Genomic DNA, 22,242 nt, shown 5'->3' on the forward strand with positions numbered 1-22,242 from the left:
GCATGAAATTGACACTGGTGAATTTCCCGGGAACAGCCTTCCGATGATATTGGGCCATATCTTGCTGGAAAATAACAGCGTGTTAACAACCCAGGCCGTTATTAATGCGCAAATTGGCCAGCAAGATTAAGAGATACACCGTGAGTTGTGAATCTCCAGAACCTGCTGGTCAATTTACCGCACTTCTCTGTTTGCTTCACACATTAATGATGTGATAATTGTTAATGCAATACCAATCAACCTCTCTTGGCCAGAAAGGGAACAATTTAAACAAATTTTAAATTTTTTTTCTTACTCATCCTTGAGTGTATTCAGGATAGCTTTCTGCAACAATATGTCCTAGAACCAACATGGGGGCAGGCCGTATCAGATTTAGTTAACAGCCTTAATGGTGTGTGAACATTTATCTAATAGCGATCATAATAGTTATAAAATTGGATAGCCAGGTGGTGAAGGATAGAATACTAGAGCCTGGTCTTCAGTTGCTGCCAAGCCTTTATTCAGAGATTCCCCTTACTTAAGCTCTCCTACAAAAAGGATACAAGAGAGTCCTCAATTGACACACGCCACCTGAATACAATTAACACTAATTGATATAAATCATACAATTAACAGATTCCCTTCTCTCTCAAAATAAAATTTATATATAATACAAACAAAAATTTCAAAAAAAACCCAAAACCTTCCAAACTCTTTACAAACTATACTATTTACAGCATTACATTGTGAGGCAACCCTTCTCCAGGACCCCTAATAATTTCTTCGTACATGTATTTCTTTTAGTAAAACAATCCGACAGTTGATGGCTTGAATCCACCCATTTAATTTTAGAGATTTTCTTTCTCTCCAGTATTTGTTTCAAGCCAGTAAGGTCAATCCGTAATCTTTTCTCACTTACATTTCTCGTAGAGTGTACATTATCCCACAATGAACGATTATCTACATAACGTTCACTGGGTATACTATCTTCAGTACTCCCATTGTACAGGATGTCACTCAATATTTGCCAAATAGAATCCCATATCCATTGTGTCAACAAGAGCCAGTGTTTCAGCAACCAGGGTATTTTTAACAACCCTTATTATTTTCTTAGCTTCCCAAGTTAAAAAGGACAACATTTCCCATTCTCACCCATAAGAAACACTATGAAACCAGCTGCACTAGAATATCCATCAGGAAGATTAGCATGTGAAGCACTGTTAAAGATAACTAGTTTCATTTTCTTTGGGTCACCTAAGGATGGGAACTTAAGTACACATTTATATTTAATTTTCGTAATGTTTTATTTGCCTTAAAACATTCTCTAATATGGGGTGTTTCATTGAAGTACTTAACTCCAACACATCAAAACTAGCATCTGGTCTAGTCTGAGTGCACAATCAGTTCAATTGACCAATCAAGCTTCGTAATTGCTCTGTCTCTTCTTTAGATATAACATCTTTCTGTGATGACCTAATAGGATTCACGGGGATGGGAGTAACACTCTAAATAGGACTGTTGATTTTGAAGTTATACAGACCCACTCTGCTTGATATCTAAACCAATATATTTAAAAGCCCCACAGGCCTGACTCCCAATTTTAAATTCTACCCTAATCTTATTAATGATGAATTTCTCAAATTCCGCAGTACCTCCCCATAAGAAATCACCAACATAGTATAGTTACAGCATGGAAGGAGGCCATTCGGCCCGACGAGTCTGTGCCGGCTCTCTGCAAGAGCAATCCAACTAGTCTCACTCCCCGTCCTATCCCCGTAGCCCTGCAAATTTTTTCCTTTCAAGTACTTATCCAATTCCTTTTTGAAAGCCACAATTGAATCTGCCTCCACCAACCCCTCAGGCAGTGCATTCCAGATCACAACCACTCGCTGTGTTTTTTTAAAAAAAAAGTTTCCTCATGTCGCCTTTGGTTCTTTTGCGAATCACCTTAAAATCTATGTCTGGTTTGACCCCTCTGCCAATGGGAACAGTTTCTCTCTATCTACTCTGTCCAGACCCTTCATGATTTTGAATACCTCTATCAAATCTCCTCTCAACCTTCTCTGTTCCAAGGAGAACAACCCCAGCTTCTCCAGTCTATCCATGTAACTGAAGTCCCTCATCCCTGGAACCATTCTAGTAAATCTCTTCTGCACCCTCCCTAAGGCCTTCACATCCTTCCTGAAGTGCGGTGCCCAGAACTGGACACGATGCTCCAGTTGTGGCCGAACCAGTGTTTTATAAAGGTTCATCATAACCTCCTTGCTTTTGTACTCTATGCCTCTATTTATAAAGCCCAGGATCCCGTATGCTTTCTCAACCTGCCCTGCCACCTTCTACGATTTGTGCACATATACCCCCAGATCTTTCATTTGCCACATGTCCACACATTCCACCAGCCTGTCTATATCCTCTTGAGGTCTATTACTATCCTCCTCGCTATTCGCTACCCTTCCAAGTTTTGTGTCATCTGCAAATTTTGAAATTGTGCCCTGTCCACCCAAGTCCAAGTCACCATAAAGATGCCTGAAAGTTTTCTGTTACGGTTCCAATAAAACATTGCGGGATCTGCTTTTAGTTGAACACAACCTATTTTCAGCAAGACAGATGTCATCGAAAAATACCATACCCTGGAAGCATCATTCAGGCCATGGACACATTTGTTTAGTTTCGATAGTTTTCCTTCCGCATCTGCTGCCTCTTTAGGCGGTTTCAGAAACACTTCACTCTGAAAAGTATCGCCCTGCAGAAATGTGGCTTTTTTGTCAATTAACCTACACTCCCATGAAAATGTTGCCAAAAAGATTTTTAAGATTATCTTCCAGCAGTGGGAGAATCCACTCAAACATCTGTATCACCCAGTTTCTCGTCAAAACCCTAAGTCCCATCTGCAAGGACTTCAGTACAAACCCATCTATGTGACAAAGCTGGTTGACCTCAGCTGTTACCTCAGAATAAAGTCCACATTTTTTTCCAACCATCTAACTAACGTTTTTTTGCCTCCCTTACTTGTTTATCCTCAAGTTTATTGGCAGCCACCAAACGTCACGATCATGAGGACTTCTGCTTCTAGTTGTTATATGACTGTTCTGTGGTCTTTGTTTCATTGTCTGTCTGACCTAGTCAAGCTACGTCCCCTACTTCCACTTCTGTGTCTGTAGGAACTACTACTGTGAGATCTCTCTCTTTCATCTCTAGTCCGTGATCGTTTTCTGACGTGAGATTCACTTCCGGACTCCCTATCGCTGCTTGTACTCTGCTTTCGTACTCTCCACTCTTTTACCCCATTCTGCCAGTCCATGGACCTCGTTTCATGGCCATCATCCTGAACATTCAACCAAAATTTAAACCTACCGATAGCTCTGCCTGCACGTCCCAAAATTGTTGCATCCCTCCATTCATTCGTCCCTTCTGGAACATGTCACCCGTGTACCCACTTTGGGTAATTGTCCTGTGGGTGTGATAGCTCTGTCATGTGTTTCTTGATCACTGACATTACCACTGTCCAGCCCTTTATCTACCTCACTCTGTACCTCAGGAACCTCAGCAAAAAATCATGAACATCTGAGACACAAGGTGCCTCGTTTACTTCTATCAACTAGTCAGAGATTTTATAATTAATCGTGAGGAATGAACACTAACAGTTTGATTGCCATGTTGGACAATTAATGTCTTACCATCACGACCTATTACCTTACCAGGGCCTTTCTATTCCCTATGACCCTCCCTTTCATAGTATACCAAATCTCCTGAATTGAACTCTGTCTCAGATGGTCTAATACGATGCCTCAGTGCTCTACGAATTTTCCCTGATACCTCAGCCTTGATAAAAGCCTGTCTCCCTGCATGCATAGCATTTAAACGCTCAGAAAAAATGGCACTAATTGTAGTACCTTCTAGAGCAGGAGGATTATCACAAAGAACAGAAGGTAATTTGGGATTGCGCCCGTAGACTGGTTGGTAAGGACTGTATCCTCCAACCATCTGAAGAGAATTCTTTGCATGAACTGCCCATGCTAGGGCAGCTGACAATTTACACTCTGGTCGATCAGCAGAAATTTTATGCACCACGTTATCGATCACAGCATGATTCCTTTCACAAAGACCATTGCTGAAAGGGCTCTCAGCTACTGTATTCATGACAATTATATTCATATTCTCACATATATCTCTGAACTCCGTGTTAGCGAATTCACCTCCATTATCGGTCAAAAACTTTGCTGGTGTCCCAAGTCCAGTCCCTTTCCATTTTTCCATAATTTTATCTAGAATAACCACCTTCTCCTTTATATATTAGTGTAGAAATACTAAATCTCATAGCCAGGTCAATAAAATGTAAGATGAAAATATTTCTGTCTTTGTCCCATACCTTTAGATCCATGGCAACTACCTCGTTAAAGTCACGTCCTAATAGAACACCTACAATAGGACATGGGGGGCGTCCGTCTATACTACTTCCAGATTTCACAGTTCTCACTAATCTTTATGAGCCTCGTATATTCCTCATCAACCACATCTGCATCTTTTAGCAGGATCTTTAAACGTTGACAAGTAGGGTGGGTAAATTGTCTATGTAACTTTAAGACAATTTGTTTTCCTCTTATCCTTATCACCATTAATACTTGTCTAACACACTGATGAGAAACATCAGGTTTTATTAAGGGGATACAATAATGCCCTGACTGGGTAAACTGCAGATCAACCGATTTCTCAAAAATGATTGCCTCATCGTGTTCCATGTCAAGTTTCATTTTTGCCTTTTTCATGGAAGGTTTACCTAAAAGCAGCGGTATCTCACTAGAGACTACATCCGTACTTATAAAATGGCTTACTCCAGCGATCTTACATGGAATTACCACTCTCAAGTGACCTTAAGGTGTCATCTCCAAACCTAAAACACGTAGAACGTTTATATTCCTCAACCTTGCGTCGATCCTCACTACTTAGTGAATGAAGATAATATTTTAACCAATCTACCCACATATAGTTGGAGTACATGCACTAACACCGCACAATTAAAGGAATCCACGACCAATACAGTCATCACAGGACTAAATTTCCTTTGACCAGTATAATCTGTTCATGATCTTCATCCTTTTCCTCAGAACTACTTTCTTCATGCATCATTTCAATGACCCTGCGTCTTCGCTCTGGGAAATTCGCCTCATAATGATACTTAGAGTCACATCTAAAGCATCTACTGATTTTTTCCCTTTGGGCATTCCTAGAATTAATTCGCCCGTTATTAATGTCCCAATTTTGTCTTCTGTTGATATAACTGGATTTGCTGTACCTGCTTTCATCACCAATCTGGCTGTCTTTAATCCTTCCATCATACTGACGCCTGCATCAATCAACACAAAAAAAGTTTACAATTATATTAGGAAAAAGTGGGTGGTCAAGAGTAATATGGGCCCCTTAAAAACTGATAATGGTGATATTGTAAATGCAAATAAGGAAATGGCAGACATGTTAAACAAATACTTTGCATCGGTATTTACAGTAGAAGATAGCATGCCGGACGCCCCAAAGAAACTAATTTTGAATTGGAGACGGGAACTCACCATAATTAACGTTAGCAAATTAACAGTAATGAAGAAAATAATGGCACTAAAGAGTGACAAATCCCCAGGACCAGATGGTTCCATTCCAGGGTTTTGAAGGAAGTAGGTGAGAACATTGCAGATGCCCTAACTATAATCTTCCAAAGTTCTCTCGATTCAGGAACCGTTCCTTTAGATTGGAAAATTGCACGTCACTCCGCTATTTAAGGTGAGAGAGGGAAACAAAGGAATTATAGACCAGTTAGCCTAATATCTGTTGTCGGGAAATTACTGGAGTCTATAATTAAGGATAGAGTGATTGAACACCTCGAGAATTTTCAGCTGATCAGAGAGAGCCAGCATGGATTTGTAAAGGGCAGGTCATGCCTGACGAACCTGATTGAATTTTTTGAAGAGGTGACTAAAGTTGTGGACGGGGGAATGTCTATGGATGTTGTTTATATGGACTTCCAGAAGGCATTCAATAAAATCCCTCATAAGAGACTGTTAGCTAAAGTTGAAGCTCATAGAATTGAGGGCAAATAATTGATCTGGTTGGGAAATTGGCTGAGCGGCAGGAGACAGAGAGTGGGGATAATGGGCAGGTTCTCAAATTGGCAGAATGTGATGAGTGGTGTCCCACAGGGATCTGTGTCGGGCCTCAACTATTCACTGTATTTACTAATTACTTAGATGACGGGATAGAGAGCCGCATATCCAAGTTTGTTGATAACACAAAGATTAAAGGCAGCATTGTAAGCAGTGTAGATGGAAGCATAAAATTACAGCGAGATATTAATATTAAGTGAATGGGCAAAACTGTAGCAAGTGTGAGGTCATCCACTTTGGACCTAAAAAGGATAGATCAGAGTACTTTCTAAATGGTGAAAAGCTCGAAACAGTGGAGGTCCAGAGAGACTTAGGGGTCCATGTACTTAGATCATCAAAATGTACAGGTACAGAAAATAATCAAAAAGGCTAGTGGAATGCTGGCCTTTATATCTGGAGGACTAGAATACAAGGGGTTAGAAGTTATGTTACAGCTATACAAAGCCCTGGTTAGACCACACCTGGAGTACTGTGTTCAGTTCTGGGCACCGCACCTTAGGAAGGATATATTGGCCTTGGAGGGAGTGCAGCGTAGATTTACCAGAATGATACCTGGACTCGAAGGGTTAAATTGAGGGGAGAGATTATAGAAAGTAGGGCTGTATTCCCTGGAATTTAGAAGATTATGGGGTGATTTAATTGAAGTTTTCAAGATATTAAGGGGAACTGATAGAGTAGATGGAGAGAGACTAATTCCGCTGGTTGGGGAGTCTAGGACTAGGGGACACAGCCTAAAAATTAGAGCCAGGAGTTTCAGGAGTGAAGTTAGGAAACTCTGCTACACGCAAAGGGTGGGAGAAGTTTGGAATGTTCTTCCGCAAACAGCAATTGATGCTAGCTCAATTATTAATTTTAAATCTGAGATTGATAGATTTTTGTTAACCAAAGGTATTAAGGGATATGGGGCTAAGGCGGGTATCTGGAGTTAGGTCACAGATCAACCATGATCTCATTGAATGGCGAAACAGGCTTGAGGGGCTAAATGACCTACTCATATTCCTATGTCTTTTTTTTCTCTTTCTCTCTCTTAATCCAATCTTTCTTCCCTCTCTTAATCCAATCTTTCTTCCCTCTCTTTATTTCTCTTTCTGTACCTGATTTGACTCTGATTCACCCTCCTTCTCAGTCCTTCCTCTGTTTATTTCTCAATCTTTCAATCTCATTGATTTAAGGAGATAGACTGTTGGTCCCATCGTTCACTAAGATCCCCGATGCCCCGTTGCCCTCGTCGTTATCAGCTCGCACTTCCAGCAAGTTATAGCGCAAAAAAATTTGAGTTGAAGGGTGGAGAAAAAAGTCTAACTAACCAGGCACGCCACAAGATGCTCCAGTGTTGCCAGGGTTCCTGCCTCTTGTGGTGGGATGGGATATAATGATGGGAAATCCAACGTCTCACGTCATCCAATCGTTGCCACCCACTTTGAACTCGCCCACTCTGCAGTCGATAGCCACCCAAAATTGGGTGTGGAATCAGCAGAAAATTGATACTAACTGAAGTACAGATTTAAAAGATTGTATTTTTGGCAGTGGAAAATCTTTTCTGTCTCCCAGCTGTAAGGATGGCATGTGGAATGTGTTTGGGCAGTCTCAATCCAGTCCTAGTGGGCCTGAGCCCACAACACAAAACTAGCACTAACTCAGCCTTGTTACCCCGCCAAAAATAGTGTATTAGTGATGAGAATCTTACTTAGAGACGCCACAGGATAACTGATGTGGGAAATGTCACGAGGTGCAGTATGGGATGCAAAAAGCAAGCACATATCTAAAAATGATATTCTCACATTAAATTTATATGGGGTGCCTTTTCAGTTCTTTGCGAGTGGTGGGTTATGTAGTTTGACTAGGGGTTTCTGACAATGAACCATTTGTATTTCAGAGAAATTATGCACTATGCAGCATCTGGATCCAGAAGAGACCATCCCGATGAGCTCTGTGAAAACAATTTGAGATAATGCTGTACTAACTGATGCTTTGCTGCAGTGGAGACCCTTCACCTCACCCATGATAAATGTGACTAAGTCACAGATGGAAAGGGACTAATTTTTAAGGTGTTCAACATATGCAAACTGTCCCTATCTTATCGGATATTCCTCAAAACTACATTTGTGCCACCTCTTGTTGATTGTCAGTTATATTTATACATAAAATATTACGTTTATTTGAGAAGCTAAACATCTATAAGATATTAAGGGGAACAGATAGGGTGGATAGAGAGAAACTATTTCCGCTGGTTGGGGATTCTAGGAGTAGGGGGCACAGTGTAAAAATTAGAGCCAGACATTTCAGGAGTGAGATTAGAAAACATTTCTACACACAAAGGGTGGTAGAAGTTTGGAACTCTCTTCCGAAAACAGCAATTGATACTAGCTCAATTGCTAAATTTAAATCTGAGATAGATAGCTTTTTGGCAACCAAAAGTATTAAGGGATATGGGCCAAAGGCAGGTATATGGAGTTAGATCACAGATCAGCCATGATCTTATCAAATGGCGGAGCAGGAAAGAGGGGCTGAATGGCCTACTCCCTGTTCCTATGTTCTTTTTCTATTCTACATACCTATATCTCACCATCTGTTAGTACACACAGGACGTCAGGTATGTTATCTGATAAGAACAGAGGTTTAGATGGTACAATGTATAATGTGTCATTATAAGCTGTATAAAAATTAAACATAAAATATTAGGTTTTTATATAATTGTAGAGGTCTGGGAAAAAGAAATGTTGGCCCAGAAATTCAGGTGCCCATTTATGGGTGGCAAGGGGACAAACCCTGCACCTGAGTGGTTTTTAAAAATGTTTATAAAAGAGATAAAATTCTCCCCTTTGTCTTTGGTCAATGATTTTCGTCGCGAAGACAATCAAATTGTTCGGGACTGATAGGGCAATCCTTTGTAGCAAGAATGGAGTGCAGCCGATGGGCAGTTGCCTGCTCCTTTTCCCGGTTCCTCCAGTGTACCAGCATTTTAAAGATTTGCATGGTGATTTGGTGCTGGTTCTGCGATTCACACTGCTCGATCACATAATTTTTCAGCTCCAGGAACTCGATCCCAATCCGCTTCCAATTATGTCCCATCTTTCCGGCTAATTGCATCAGCTTTTGGTCTGTCAGTGGCTCTGCTTCTGTAAACAATGAGATACAACACTGAAATAAAACGTTAGAGGCCATCAGGGAAACCAGAAACTAAGTGGGTGAACGTACTGCCTAATGTGGCAGTGAGCCGGACAGACCAGGAGGGTCCTGGGTTTGGTCAATAGCCTTCAAGGGAGTTGGGAGATCTGAACCAGGGGAGCTATAAGTGAGGGACAATTGGTCTTCAGTGTCACTGAGCTAAACAGTGAGAGAAACAAAAAGCCAACCACGGTTCCTGCTCCTGATCATTATCCAGTGATTCCTACTGCAAAGTCCATGTATGTGGATGTCGGGGATGAGGGTAGGATTGGGCTCAGCTGTGATGCTCTCCACAGTTGAATATCCCGCTGACGGCTGAATTTTCTAATGAGGTGGGGGGAAGAGAAAAATCTAGGGTGGGATTTCCATTCACTGCCTCGACCCTGACCCATTTTCAATAGTTATACAGGGTGGGCTCCCAGTGGGATTCCCACCACACTAAGGGAGCTCACCACTACCAGACAGGGACATGTGGCAGTTCTGCGGCGGGATCATCCTCTGCAATGCCAGAAGGGGAGGAGCCATGTTTGAAAGGAGGTTGGTGACGGGGTCCTGGGGTGAGGTACCCACTACGAGGCCGCCTTCCTTCAAAAAGGACCTTCAGCGGGATTCCACCCTTGCACCAGGATCGACCACCACCCCTCACCCGGTGGTTCCTGAGGTCAGTGGGAGGCAGGGAAATGGCATAGGTTCCCAGGCCCACTGTCACTGACATGCAGTGGGGCGGCCAGTCGATTCTCTGCTGGAATGGGGGGGAGGGGGAGAATTGTGATTAACCCCAGATATTAAGATGGAGACAATAGTTGAGCACTATTTGATTATGTGTATCATTACAATAAGACCATTGCGACTCTGTAACTTCTATGTCCTGTTTGAAATATTCCATGACGATTTTAATTTTAAAAGAATATTTCAGTATGATTTTACTCACTGTGTTTCTTTGCTTTGGACATCTCTCCCTCCGAAGGATCAGGCCCACTTCCAGCACAGTCACGGCCCTCGGGTCTCTCCCTCTTTCTCTGTGCTAAGTAAAGGAACAAGGTATTAGAACTCAGGCCTAGTCAAGTCCAAAGCCAGTAATAGTGAATACCCAGCAGTGACTCATGTCTGCCTCCAGCTTGGGAGTCCCCTGAACCTGACACCAAGGTACTGACAGGAACTCAAATTGATTCTCTGAACACCGGCCCTTTGAAAACCTCAGCAGGTTCACCAGGGACAGTTCATACCTCCTTCCAGTATATTTAAATCCGTTCCATTGCTTTGAAATCTCGACATCATTGTATCAAGGAAACTGCTGAACGACACACAACTCTGAGGGCCAAAATGTCCAGTATAAATCAGGTAGAAATTCTGAGAGCACCATTGTGCCATCGGAAGTGTGCAGGGTGAAACTTCCACCCGGTGCCTTGTCCCCACCAGGGGACGGGGTTATTACCATATTATGAGTGGGTGCCCGTACTGGTAGAATGGCCGGAATGGCAGAGTGGCACCTTGCCACTCCAGGGGAAGACGACACAGGTCAATCTGGCTGAAGACACCAGGGGTTTCCATGGTAGGGTTTGTTCACCCCTCGCTTGTTGGCCCAAATAGTACTAGCAATCTGGGATCAATTGCCACTTCTTTTCTTCTGGTTATTGACCCCTCCGCTAAGGGAAATAGGTCTTTCCTATCCACTCTATCTAGGCCCCTCATAATTTTATACACCTCAATTAAATCTCTCCTCAGTCTCCTCTGTTCCAAAGAGAACAACCCCAGCCTATCCAATCTTTCCTCATAGCTAAAATTCTCCAGTCCTGGCAACATCCTCGTAAATCTCCTCTGCACCCTCTCTAGTGCAATTACATCCTTCCTGTAATGTGGTGACCAGAACTGTACCCAGTACTCAAGCTGTGGCCTAACTAGTGTTTTATACAGTTCCAGCATAACCTCCCTGCTCTTATATTCGATGCCTTGGCTAATAAAGGAAAGTATTCCATTTGCTGCCTTAACCACCTTATCTACCTGTCCTGCTACCTTCAGGGATCTGTGGACATGCACTCCAAGGTCCCTCACTTCCTCTACACCTCTCAGTATCCTCCCATTTATTGTGTACACCTTTGCCTTGTTTGCCCTCCCCAAATACATTACCTCACACTTCTCCGGATTGAACTCCATTTGCCACTTTTCTGCCCACCTGACCAGTCCATTGATATCTTCCTGCAGTCTACAGCTTTCCTCCTCACTATCAATCACACGGCCAATCTTTGTGTCATCTGCAAATTTCTTAATCATGCCCCCTAAGTTTAAGTCCAAATTGTTAATGTTTACCACAAAAAGCAAGGGACTGAGAACTGAGCCCTGCAGAACCCCACTGGAAACAGCCTTCCAGTCACAAAAACACCCGTCGCCCCTCTTTGTAACTCACTGTGTCCTTACCCTGCTTCCTTTCTTCTGTCTCGCTCCTCTCCGCATCTTCAAACATCTTCTTCACCAGGTCGTGCCTGGGGAGTTCAAGGAGGATCTTTCTGGTGATGACTGCGGCCTGCTCGCCATAGTGTTCCACGAGTAGTGATGCCATCTCCACTGGACATTTGTTCTCCAGTCGACCATTCGGTATCGGTTTCCACTCGGTGCTGTCCTTAAGAAAGAAAGTGAACCGTTTAGCATCTTTTTCGCTCAGTTCATCAAGGACTTGGAGTAAAAACCGCGCTGTTGTCATGATGGTTTGTCATTCAATGAAAATCCAAAGTCCACCCTCTCTTCACCGGAAGACACAGAGATTCAGGGGCAGGTCAAGACAATTCAGACACACTCCCCAAACGAGAGAGTCCGCACGGCGCCCCAATCACACCGAGCGGGCCCCCCGCGGATCCACATTAAACTCAACACATCCGCTGGGAACAGGGCCGGGAGCTGAGGCTTTCGATGGTGCGCATGCGCAACAGCGAGATGATGGCGCCGAAAACCCGGCGCATGCGCCCTCCTCACCCTCACCCTAATCCTCACCCTCACCCTAATCCTCACCCTCACCCTAATCCTAATCCTCACCCTAATCCTAATCCTCACCCTAATCCTAATCCTCACCCTCACCCTAATCCTCACCCTCACCCTAATCCTAATCCTCACCCTAATCCTAATCCTCACCCTAATCCTAATCCTCACCCTCACCCTAATCCTCACCCTCACCCTAATCCTAATCCTCACCCTAGATCCTCACCCTCACCCTAATCCTAATCCTCACCCCTAATCCTAATCCTCACCCTAATCCTAATCCTCACCCTCACCCTAATCCTCACCCTCACCCTAATCCTAATCCTCACCCTAATCCTAATCCTCACCCTCACCCTAATCCTCACCCTCACCCTAATCCTAATCCTCACCCTAATCCTAATCCTCACCCTAATCCTAATCCTCACCCTAATCCTAATCCTCACCCTCACCCTAATCCTCACCCTCACCCCTAATCCTAATCCTCACCCTCACCCTATCCTCACCCTCACCCTAATCCTAATCCTCACCCTCACCCTAATCCTCACCCTCACCCTAATCCTCACCCTCACCCTAATCCTCACCCTCACCCTAATCCTCACCCTCACCCTAATCCTCACCCTCACCCTAATCCTCACCCTAATCCTCACCCTCACTCTAATCCTCACCCTAATCCTCACCCTCACCCTAATCCTCACCCTAATCCTCACCCTCACTCTAATCCTCACCCTAATCCTCACCCTCACCCTAATCCTCACCCTAATCCTCACCCTCACCCTAATCCTCACCCTAATCCTCACCCTCACCCTAATCCTCACCCTCACCCTAATCCTCACCCTAATCCTCACCCTCACTCTAATCCTCACCCTAATCCTCACCCTCACCCTAATCCTCACCCTAATCTCACCCTCACTCTAATCCTCACCCTAATCCTCACCCTCACCCTAATCCTCACCCTAATCCTCACCCTCACCCTAATCCTCACCCTAATCCTCACCCTCACCCTAATCCTCACCCTAATCCTCACCTCACCCTAATCCTCACCCTAATCCTCACCCTCACCCTAATCCTCACCCTCACCCTAATCCTCACCCTAATCCTCACCCTCACCCTAATCCTCACCCTAATCCTCACCCTCACCCTAATCCTCACCTCACCTCACCCTAATCCTCACCCTAATCCTCACCCTCACCCTAATCCTCACCCTAATCCTCACCCTAATCCTCACCCTAATCCTCACCCTCACCCTAATCCTCACCCTCACCCTAATCCTCCACCTAATCCTCACCCTCACCCAACTCCTCACCCTCACCCTAATCCTCACCCTAATCCTCACCCTCACCCTAATCCTCACCCTCACCCTAATCCTCACCCTAATCCTCACCCTCACCCTAATCCTCACCCTATCCTCACCCTCACCCTAATCCTCACCCTAATCCTCACCCTCACCCTAATCCTCACCCTCACCCTAATCCTCACCCAAATCCTCACCCTCACCCTAATCCTCACCCTAATCCTCACCCTCACCCTAATCCTCACCTCCACCCTAATCCTCACCCTCACCCTAATCCTCACCCTCCTCACCCCTCACCCTAATCCTCACCCTCACCCTAATCCTCACCCTCACCCTAATCCTCACCCTCACCCTAATCCTCACCCTCCTCACCCTCACCCTAATCCTCACCCTCACCCTAATCCTCACCCTCACCCTAATCCTCACCCTCACCCTAATCCTCACCCTAATCCTCACCCTAATCCTCACCCTCACCCTAATCCTCACCCTAATCCTCACCCTCACCCTAATCCTCCACCCTCACCCTAATCCTCACCCTCACCCTAATCCTCACCCTCACCCTAACCTCAACCCTCCTCACCCTTCACCCTAATCCTCACACCTCACCCTAATCCTCACCCTCACCCTAATCCTCACCCTCACCCTAATCCTCACCCTCCACCCTGGATCCTCACCCTCCCTCACCCTCACCCTAATCCTCACCCTCACCCTAAGCCTCACCCTAATCCTCACCCTCACCCTAATCCTCCACCCTCACCCTAATCCTCACCCTCCTCACCCTCACCCTAATCCTCACCCTCACCCTAATCCTCACCACTCACCCTAATCCTCACCCTCACCCTATATCCTCACCCTCATCACCCTCACCCTAATCCTCACCCCTCACCCTAATCCTTCACCCTCAGCCTGAATCCTCACCCTCACCCCTAATCCTCACCCTCACCCTAATCCTCACCCACCTCACCCTCACCCTAATCCTCACCCTCACCCTAATCCTCACCCTCACCCTAATCCTCACCCTCCTCACCCTCACCCTAATCCTCACCCTCACCCTAATCCTCACCCTCACCCTAATCCTCACCCTCCTCACCCTCACCCTAATCCCTCACCCTCACCCTAATCCTCACCCTCACCCTCCTCACCCTCACCCTAATCCTCACCCTCCTCACCCTCACCCTAATCCTCACCCTCCTCACCCTCACCCTAATCCTCACCCTCACCCTAATCCTCACCCTCACCCTCCTCACCCTCACCCTAATCCTCACCCTCCTCACCCTCACCCTAATCCTCACCCTCACCCCTAATCCTCACCCTCACCCTAATCCTCACCCTCACCCTAATCCTCACCCTCACCCTAATCCTCACCCTCCTCACCCTCACCCTAATCCTCACCCTCACCCTAATCGTCACCCTCACCCTCCTCACCCTCACCCTAATCCTCACCCTCACCCTCCTCACCCTAATCCTCACCCTCCTCACCCCTCACCCTAATCCTCACCCTCACCCTAATCCTCACCCTCACCCTCCTCACCCTCACCCTAATCCTCACCCTCACCCTCCTCACCCTCACCCTAATCCTCACCCCTCCTCACCTCACCCTAATCCTCACCCTCCTCACCCTCACCCTAATCCACACCCTCCTCACCCTCACCCTAATCCTCACCCTCACCCTCCTCACCCTCACCCTAATCCTCACCCTCCTCACCCTCACCCTAATCCTCACCCTCCTCACCCTCACCCTAATCCTCACCCTCCTCACCCTCACCCTAATCCTCACCCTCACACCTCCTCACCTCACCTAACCTCACCCTCCTCACCCTCACCCTAATCCTCACCCTCCTCACCCTCACCCTAATCCTCACCCTCCTCACCCTCACCCTAATCCTCACCCTCCTCACCCTCACCCTAATCCTCACCCTCCTCACCCTCACCCTAATCTCACCCTAATCCTCACCCTCACCCTCCTCACCCTCACCCTAAACCTCACCCTCCTCACCCTCACCCTAATCCTCACCCTCCACCACCCTCACCCTAATCCTCACCCTCCTCACCCTCACCCTCCTCACCCTCACCCTAATCAACCCTCACCCTCCTCACCCTCACACTAACCTCACCCTCCTCACCCTCACCCTAATCCTCACCCTCCTCACCCTCACCCTAATCTCACCCTCCTCACCCTCACCCTAAATCCTCACCCTCACCCTCCCACCCTCACCCTAATCCCACCCTCCACACCCTCACCCTAATCCTCACCCTCACCCTAATCCTCACCCTCCTCACCCTCACCCTAATCCTCACCTCCTAATCCTCACCCTCACCCTCCTCACCCTCACCCTAATCCTCACCCTCCTCACCCTCACCCTAATCCTCACCCTCCTCACCCTCACCCTAATCCTCACCCTCCTCACCCTCACCCTAATCCTCACCCTAATCCTCACCCTCACCCTAATCCTCACCCCTCCTCACCCTCACCCCTAATCCTCACCCTCCTCACCCTCACCCTAATCCTCACCCTCCTCACCCTCACCCTATCCTCACCCTCCTCACCCTCACCCTAATCCTCACCCTCACCCTCCTCACCCTCACCCTAATCCTCACCCTCCTCACCCTCACCCTAATCCTCACCCTCCTCACCCTCACCCTAATCCTCACCCTCCTCACCCTCACCCGAATCCTCACCCTCACCCTCCTCACCCTCACCCTAATCCTCACCCTCCTCACCCTCACCCTAATCCTCACCCTCCTCACCCTCACCCTAATCCTCACCCTCCTCACCCTCACCCTATCCTCACCCTCACCCTAATCTCACCCTCCTCACCCTCACCCTAATCCTCACCCCTCCTCACCCTCACCCTAATCCTCACCCACCTCACCCTCACCCTAATCCTCACCCTCCCTCACCCTCACCTAATCCTCACCCTCCTCACCCTCACCCTAGCCTCAACCTAATCCTCACCCTCACCCTCCTCACCCTCAACCCTAATCCTCACCCTCCTCACCCTCACCCTAATCCTCACCCTCCTCACCCTCACCCTAATCCTCACCCTAATCCTCACCCTCACCCTCCTCACCCTCACCCTAATCCTCACACTCCTCACCCTCACCCTAATCCTCACCCTCACCCTAATCCTCACCCTCCTCACCCTCACCCTAATCCTCACCCTAATCCCTCACCCTCACACCCTCCTCACCCTCACCCTAATCCTCACCCTCCTCACCCTCACCCTAATCCTCACCCTCCTCACCCTCACCCTAATCCTCACACCTAATCCTCACCCTCACCCTCCTCACCCTCACCCTAATCCTCACCCTCCTCACCCTCACCCTAATCCTCACCCTCCTCACCCTCACACTAATCCTCACCCTAATCCTCACCCTCACCCTCCTCACCCTCACCCTAATCCTCACCCTCCTCACCCTCACCCCAATCCTCACCCTCCTCACCCTCACCCTAATCCTCACCCTAATCCTCACCCTCACCCTCCCTCACCCTAATCCTCACCCTCCTCACCCTCACCCTAATCCTCACCCTAATCCTCACCCTCACCCTCCTCACCCTCACCCTAATCCTCACCCTCCTCACCCTCACCCTCCTCACCCTCACCCTAATCCTCACCCTCCTCACCCTCACCCTAATCCTCACCCTAATCCTCACCCTCACCTCCTCACCCTCACCCTAATCCTCACCCTCCTCACCCTCACCCTAATCCTCACCCCTCCCTCACCCTCATCCTAATCCTCACCCTAATCCTCACCCTCACCCTCCTCACCCTCACCCTAATCCTCACCCTCCTCACCCTCACCCTAATCCCTCACCCTCCTCACCCTCACCCTAATCCTCACCCTAATCCTCACCCTCACCCTCCTCACCCCTCACCCTAATCCTCACCCTCCTCACCCTCACCCTAATCCTCACCCTCCTCACCCTCACCCTAATCCTCACCCTATCCTCACCCTCCTCACCCTCACCCTAATCCTCACCCTAATCCTCACCCTCACCCTCCTCACCCTCACCCTAATCCTCACCCTCCTCACCCTCACCCTAATCCTCACCCTCCTCACCCTCACCCTAATCCTCACCCTAATCCTCACCCTCCTCACCCCACCCTAATCCTCACCCTCACCCTCCTCACCCACACCTACTCCTCACCCTCCTCACACCTCACCCTAATCCTCACCCTACTCCTCACCCTCACCCTAATCCTCACCCTCCTCACCCTCACCCTAATCCTCACCCTAATCCTCACCCTCACCCTAATCCTCACCCTCACCTAATCCTCACCCTAATCCACCCTCACCCTAATCCTCACCCTAATCGTCACCCTAATCCTCACCCTCACCCTAATCCTCACCCCTAACCCTCACCCTAATCCTCACCCTAATCCTCACCCTCACCCTAATCCTCACCCTCACTCCTAACCTCACCCTAATCCTCACCCTCACCCTAATCCTCACACCTCCTCACCCTCACCCTAATCCTCACCCTAATCCTCACCCTCACCCTAATCCTCACCCTAATCCTCACCCTCACCCTAATCCGCACCCTAATCCTCACCCTCACCCTAACCTCACCCTAACCCACCCCACCCTAATCCCTCACCCTCCTCACCCTCACCCTAATCCTCACCCTAACCTCACCCTCACCCTAATCCTCACCCTCACCCTAACCTCACCCTATCCTCACCCTCACCCTAATCCTCACCCTCCTCACCCTCACCCTAAATCCTCACCACCCTCACCCTAATCCTCACCCTAATCCTCACCCCACCCTATCCTCACCCTCACCCTAATCCACTCCTCACCTCACCCTAATCCTCACCCTCCTCACCCTCACCCTAATCCTCACCCTCACCCTAATCCTCACCCTCCTCACCCTCACCCCTAATCCTCACCCTCACCCTAATCCTCACCTCACCCTAATCCCTCACCCTCCTCACCCTCACCCTAATCCTCACCCTATCCTCACCCTCACCCTAATCCTCACCCTCCTCACCCTCACCCTAATCCTCACCCTCACCCTAATCCTCACCCTCACTCACCTCACCCCTCAACCACTAATCCTCACCCTCCTCACCCTCCACCTAATCCTCACCCTCCTCACCCTCACCCTAATCCTCACCCTCACCCTAATCCTCACCCTCACACCTCACCCTAATCCTCACCCTCCTCACCCTCACCCTAATCCTCACCCCACCCAATCCTCACCCCTCACACCTAATCCTCACCCTCACCCTCCTCACCCTCACCCTAATCCTCACCCTCAACCCTCCTCACCCTAATCCTCACCCTCCTCACCCTCACCCTAATCCTCACCCTCTCACCCTAAATCCTCACCCTCACCCTAATCCTCACCCTCCTCACCCTCAAACCCTCACCCTCCTCACCCTCACCCTAATCCTCACCCTCACCCTCCTCTCCTCACCCTAATCCTCACCCTCCTCACCCTCACCCTAATCCTCACCCTCCTCACCCTCACCCTAATCCTCACCCTCACCCTCCTCACCCTCACCCTAATCCACCCTCCTCACCCTCACCTAATCCTACCCTCCTCACCCTCACCCTAATCCTCACCCTCCTCACCCTCACCCTAATCTCACCCTCACTCCTCCTCACCCTCACCCTAATCCTCACCCTCCTCACCCTCACCCTAATCCTCACCCTCCTCACCCTCACCCTAATCTCACCCTCACCCTCCTCACCCTCACCCTAATCCTCACCCTCATCACCCTCACCCTAATCCTCACCTCTCCTCACCCTCACCCTAATCCTCACCCTCACCCTCCTCACCCTCACCCTAATCCTCACCCTCCTCACCCTCACCCTAATCCTCACCCTCCTCACCCTCACCCTATCCTCACCTCCTCACCCTCACCCTAATCCTCACCCTAATCCTCACCCTCACCTCCTCACCCTCACCCTAATCTCCTCACCCTATCCTCACCCTCACCCTAATCCTCACCCTCCTCACCCTCACCCTAATCCTCACCCTCCTCACCCTCACCCTAATCCTCACCCTCCTCACCCTCACCCTAATCCTCACCCTCCTCACCCTCACACTAATCCTCACCCTCCTCACCCTCACCCTAATCCTCACCCTCCTCACCCTCACTCCTAACCTCACCCTCCTCACCCTCACCCTAATCCTCACCCTCACCCTAATCCTCACCCTCACCCTAATCCTCACCCTCCTCACCCTCACCCCTAATCCTCACCCTCACCCTATCCTCACCCTCACCCTAATCCTCACCCTCCTCACCCTCACCCTAATCCTCACCCTAATCCTCACCCTCACCCTAATCCTCACCCTCCTCACCCCTCCCTATCCTCACCCTCACCCTAATCCTCACCCTCACTCTCTCACCCTCACCCTAATCCTCACCCTCCTCACCCTCACCCTAATCCTCACCCTCACCCTCCTCACCCTCACCCTAATTCCTCACCCTCACCCTAATCCTCACCCTCACCCTCACCCTAATCCTCACCCTCCTCACCCTCACCCTAATCCTCACCCTCACCCTTTCCTCACCCTCACCCTAATCCTCACCCTCACCCTCCTCACACTCCTCACCCTAATCCTCACACCCTCACCCTCCTCACCCTAATCCTCACCCTCCTCACCCTCACCCTAATCCTCAGCCTCACCCTAATCCTCACCCTCACCCTAATCCTCACCCTCCTCACCCTCACCCAATCCTCACCCTCCTCACCCTCACCCTAATCCTCACCCTCACCTCACCACCTCACCCTCACCTAATCCTCACCCCTCCTCACCCTCACCCTAATCCTCACCCTCCTCACCCTCACCCTAATCCTCACCCTCCTCACCCTCACCCTAATCCTCACCCTAATCCTCACCCTCCTCACCCTCACCCTAATCCTCACCCTCCTCACCCTCACCCTAATCCTCACCCTCACCCTAATCCTCACCTCCTCACCCTCACCCTAATCCTCACCCTCCTCACCCTCACCCTAATCCTCACCCTCCTCACCCTCACCCTAATCCTCACCCTCACCCTCCTCACCCTCACCCTAATCCTCACCCTCTCACCCTCACCCTAATCCTCACCCTCCTCACCTCCCTCACCCCTAATCCTCACCCTCCCTCACCCTCACCCTAATCCTCACCCTCCTCACCCTCACCCTAATCCTCACCTCCTCACCCTCACCCTAATCCTCACCCTCACCCTAATCCTCACCCTCCTCACCCTCACCCTAATCCTCACCCTCCTCACCCTCACCCTAATCCTCACCCTCTCACCCTCCCTCACTCCTCACCCTAATCCTCACTCCTCCTCACCCTCACCCTAATCCTCACCCTCCTCACCCTCACCCTAATCCTCACCCTCCTCACCCTAATCCTCACCCTAATCCTCACCCTCACCTCACCCTCACCCTCCTCACCCTCACCCTAATCCTCACCCTCCTCACCCTCACCCTAATCCTCACCCCTCCTCACCCTCACCCTAATCCTCACCCCCTAATCCTCACCCTCCTCACCTCACCCTAATCCTCACCCTCCTCACCCTCACCCTAATCCTCACCCTCACCCTAATCCTCACCCTCCTCACCCTCACCCTAATCCTCACCCTAATCCTCTACCCTCCACCCTCCTCACCCTCACCCTAATCCTCACCCTCCTCACCCCTCACCCTAATCCTCACCCTCCTCACCCTCACCCTAATCCTCACCCTAATCCTCACCTCACCCTCCTCACCCTCACCCTAATCCTCACCCTCCTCACCCTCACCCTAATCCTCACCCTCCTCACCTCACCCTATCTCACCCTAATCCTCACCCTCACCCTCCTCACCCTCACCCTAATCCTCACCCTCCTCACCCTCACCCTAATCACTCACCCTCCTCACCCTCACCCTAATCCTCACCCTAATCCTCACCCTCCTCCACCCTCACCCTAATCCTCACCCTCCTCACCCTCACCCTAATCCTCACCCTAAATCCTCACCCTCACCCTCCTCACCCTCACCCTAATCCTCACCCTCCTCACCCTCACCCTCCTCACCCTCACCCTAATCCTCACCCTCCTCACCCTCACCCTAATCCTCACCCCTAATCCTCACCCCCTCACCCTCCTCACCCCTCACCCTTATCCTCACCCTCCTCACCCTCACCCTAATCCTCACCCTCCTCACCTAATCCTCACCCTCAACCCTCCTCACCCTCACCCTAATCCTCACCCTCACCTCTCACCTCACCCTAATCCTCACCCTCCTCACCCTCACCCTAATCCTCACCCTCACCCTCCTCACCCTCAACCCTAATCCTCACCCTCGTCCTCTACTCCTCACCCTAATCCTCACCCTACCTCACCCTCACCCTCATCCTCACCCTAATCCTCACCCTCCTCACCCTCACCCTAATCCCTCACCCTAATCCTCACCCTCAATCCCCTCACCCAATCCACCCCTAATCCTCACACTCCTCACCCTCACCCTAATCCTCACCCTCCTCACCCTCACCCTAATCCTCACCCTAACTCCTCACCCTCACCCTAACATCACCCTAATCCTCACCCTCACCCTCCTCACACCTCACCCTAATCCTCACCCTCACCCTCACCCTCACCCTAATCCTCACCCCCTAATCTCACCCTCCTAACCCTCACCCTAATCCTCACCTACTCACCTCACCCTCACACCTAATCCTCACCCCCTCACCCTAATA

General features: G+C 49.3%; 3 protein-coding genes across 5 annotated transcripts in view; 2 read left to right on the forward strand and 1 right to left on the reverse strand.

Moving 5' to 3' along the window:
• LOC137307302 (tumor necrosis factor receptor superfamily member 14-like) overlaps positions 1 to 8,947 on the forward strand; it is a 53,702-nt gene extending 44,755 nt beyond the window's left edge. For both annotated transcript variants that reach the window (XM_067976763.1, XM_067976762.1), the window contains exon 9: positions 8,008 to 8,947. In XM_067976763.1, coding sequence (XP_067832864.1) covers positions 8,008 to 8,078 — 71 coding nt within the window. In that variant the 3' untranslated portion in view covers positions 8,079 to 8,947. The remainder of the gene's footprint in view (positions 1 to 8,007) is intronic.
• LOC137307306 (myosin light polypeptide 6-like) overlaps positions 1 to 22,242 on the forward strand; it is a 448,832-nt gene that overhangs the window by 330,339 nt on the left and 96,251 nt on the right. The window lies entirely within an intron of this gene.
• Positions 478 to 12,203, reverse strand: LOC137307303 (pyrin-like). Of its 2 annotated transcripts, XR_010959102.1 has the most exons (4): positions 11,715 to 12,203; positions 10,231 to 10,323; positions 7,439 to 9,250; positions 478 to 5,323 (listed from the first exon to the last, which is right to left on the reverse strand). XR_010959102.1 is itself a non-coding variant. In XM_067976764.1 (3 exons), exons 1-3 carry the CDS (start codon positions 11,995 to 11,997, stop codon positions 8,964 to 8,966), a joined length of 663 nt encoding a protein of 220 aa, XP_067832865.1. In that variant the 5' UTR covers positions 11,998 to 12,203; the 3' UTR covers positions 478 to 8,963. The 2 variants fall into 2 exon arrangements, 1 of the variants encoding a protein (XP_067832865.1); XM_067976764.1 differs by having other exon boundaries at positions 478 to 9,250.

This window comes from Heptranchias perlo, chromosome X, assembly GCF_035084215.1.
Source record: "Heptranchias perlo isolate sHepPer1 chromosome X, sHepPer1.hap1, whole genome shotgun sequence".
Taxonomy (NCBI): domain Eukaryota; kingdom Metazoa; phylum Chordata; class Chondrichthyes; order Hexanchiformes; family Hexanchidae; genus Heptranchias; species Heptranchias perlo.

What these genes read in the sequence shown, in the direction of transcription:
- LOC137307303 (XM_067976764.1), bottom strand. Translation starts at nt 11,997, where the DNA reads ATGACAACAGCGCGGTTTTTACTCCAAGTCCTTGATGAACTGAGCGAA. An exon ending in GACAGAAGAAAGGAAGCAGG is followed by an intron (nt 10,324 to 11,714) that starts GTAAGGACACAG and finishes TCCTTTACTTAG; the next exon opens with CACAGAGAAAGAGGGAGAGA. An exon ending in GTCCAAAGCAAAGAAACACA is followed by an intron (nt 9,251 to 10,230) that starts GTGAGTAAAATC and finishes CATTGTTTACAG; the next exon opens with AAGCAGAGCCACTGACAGAC.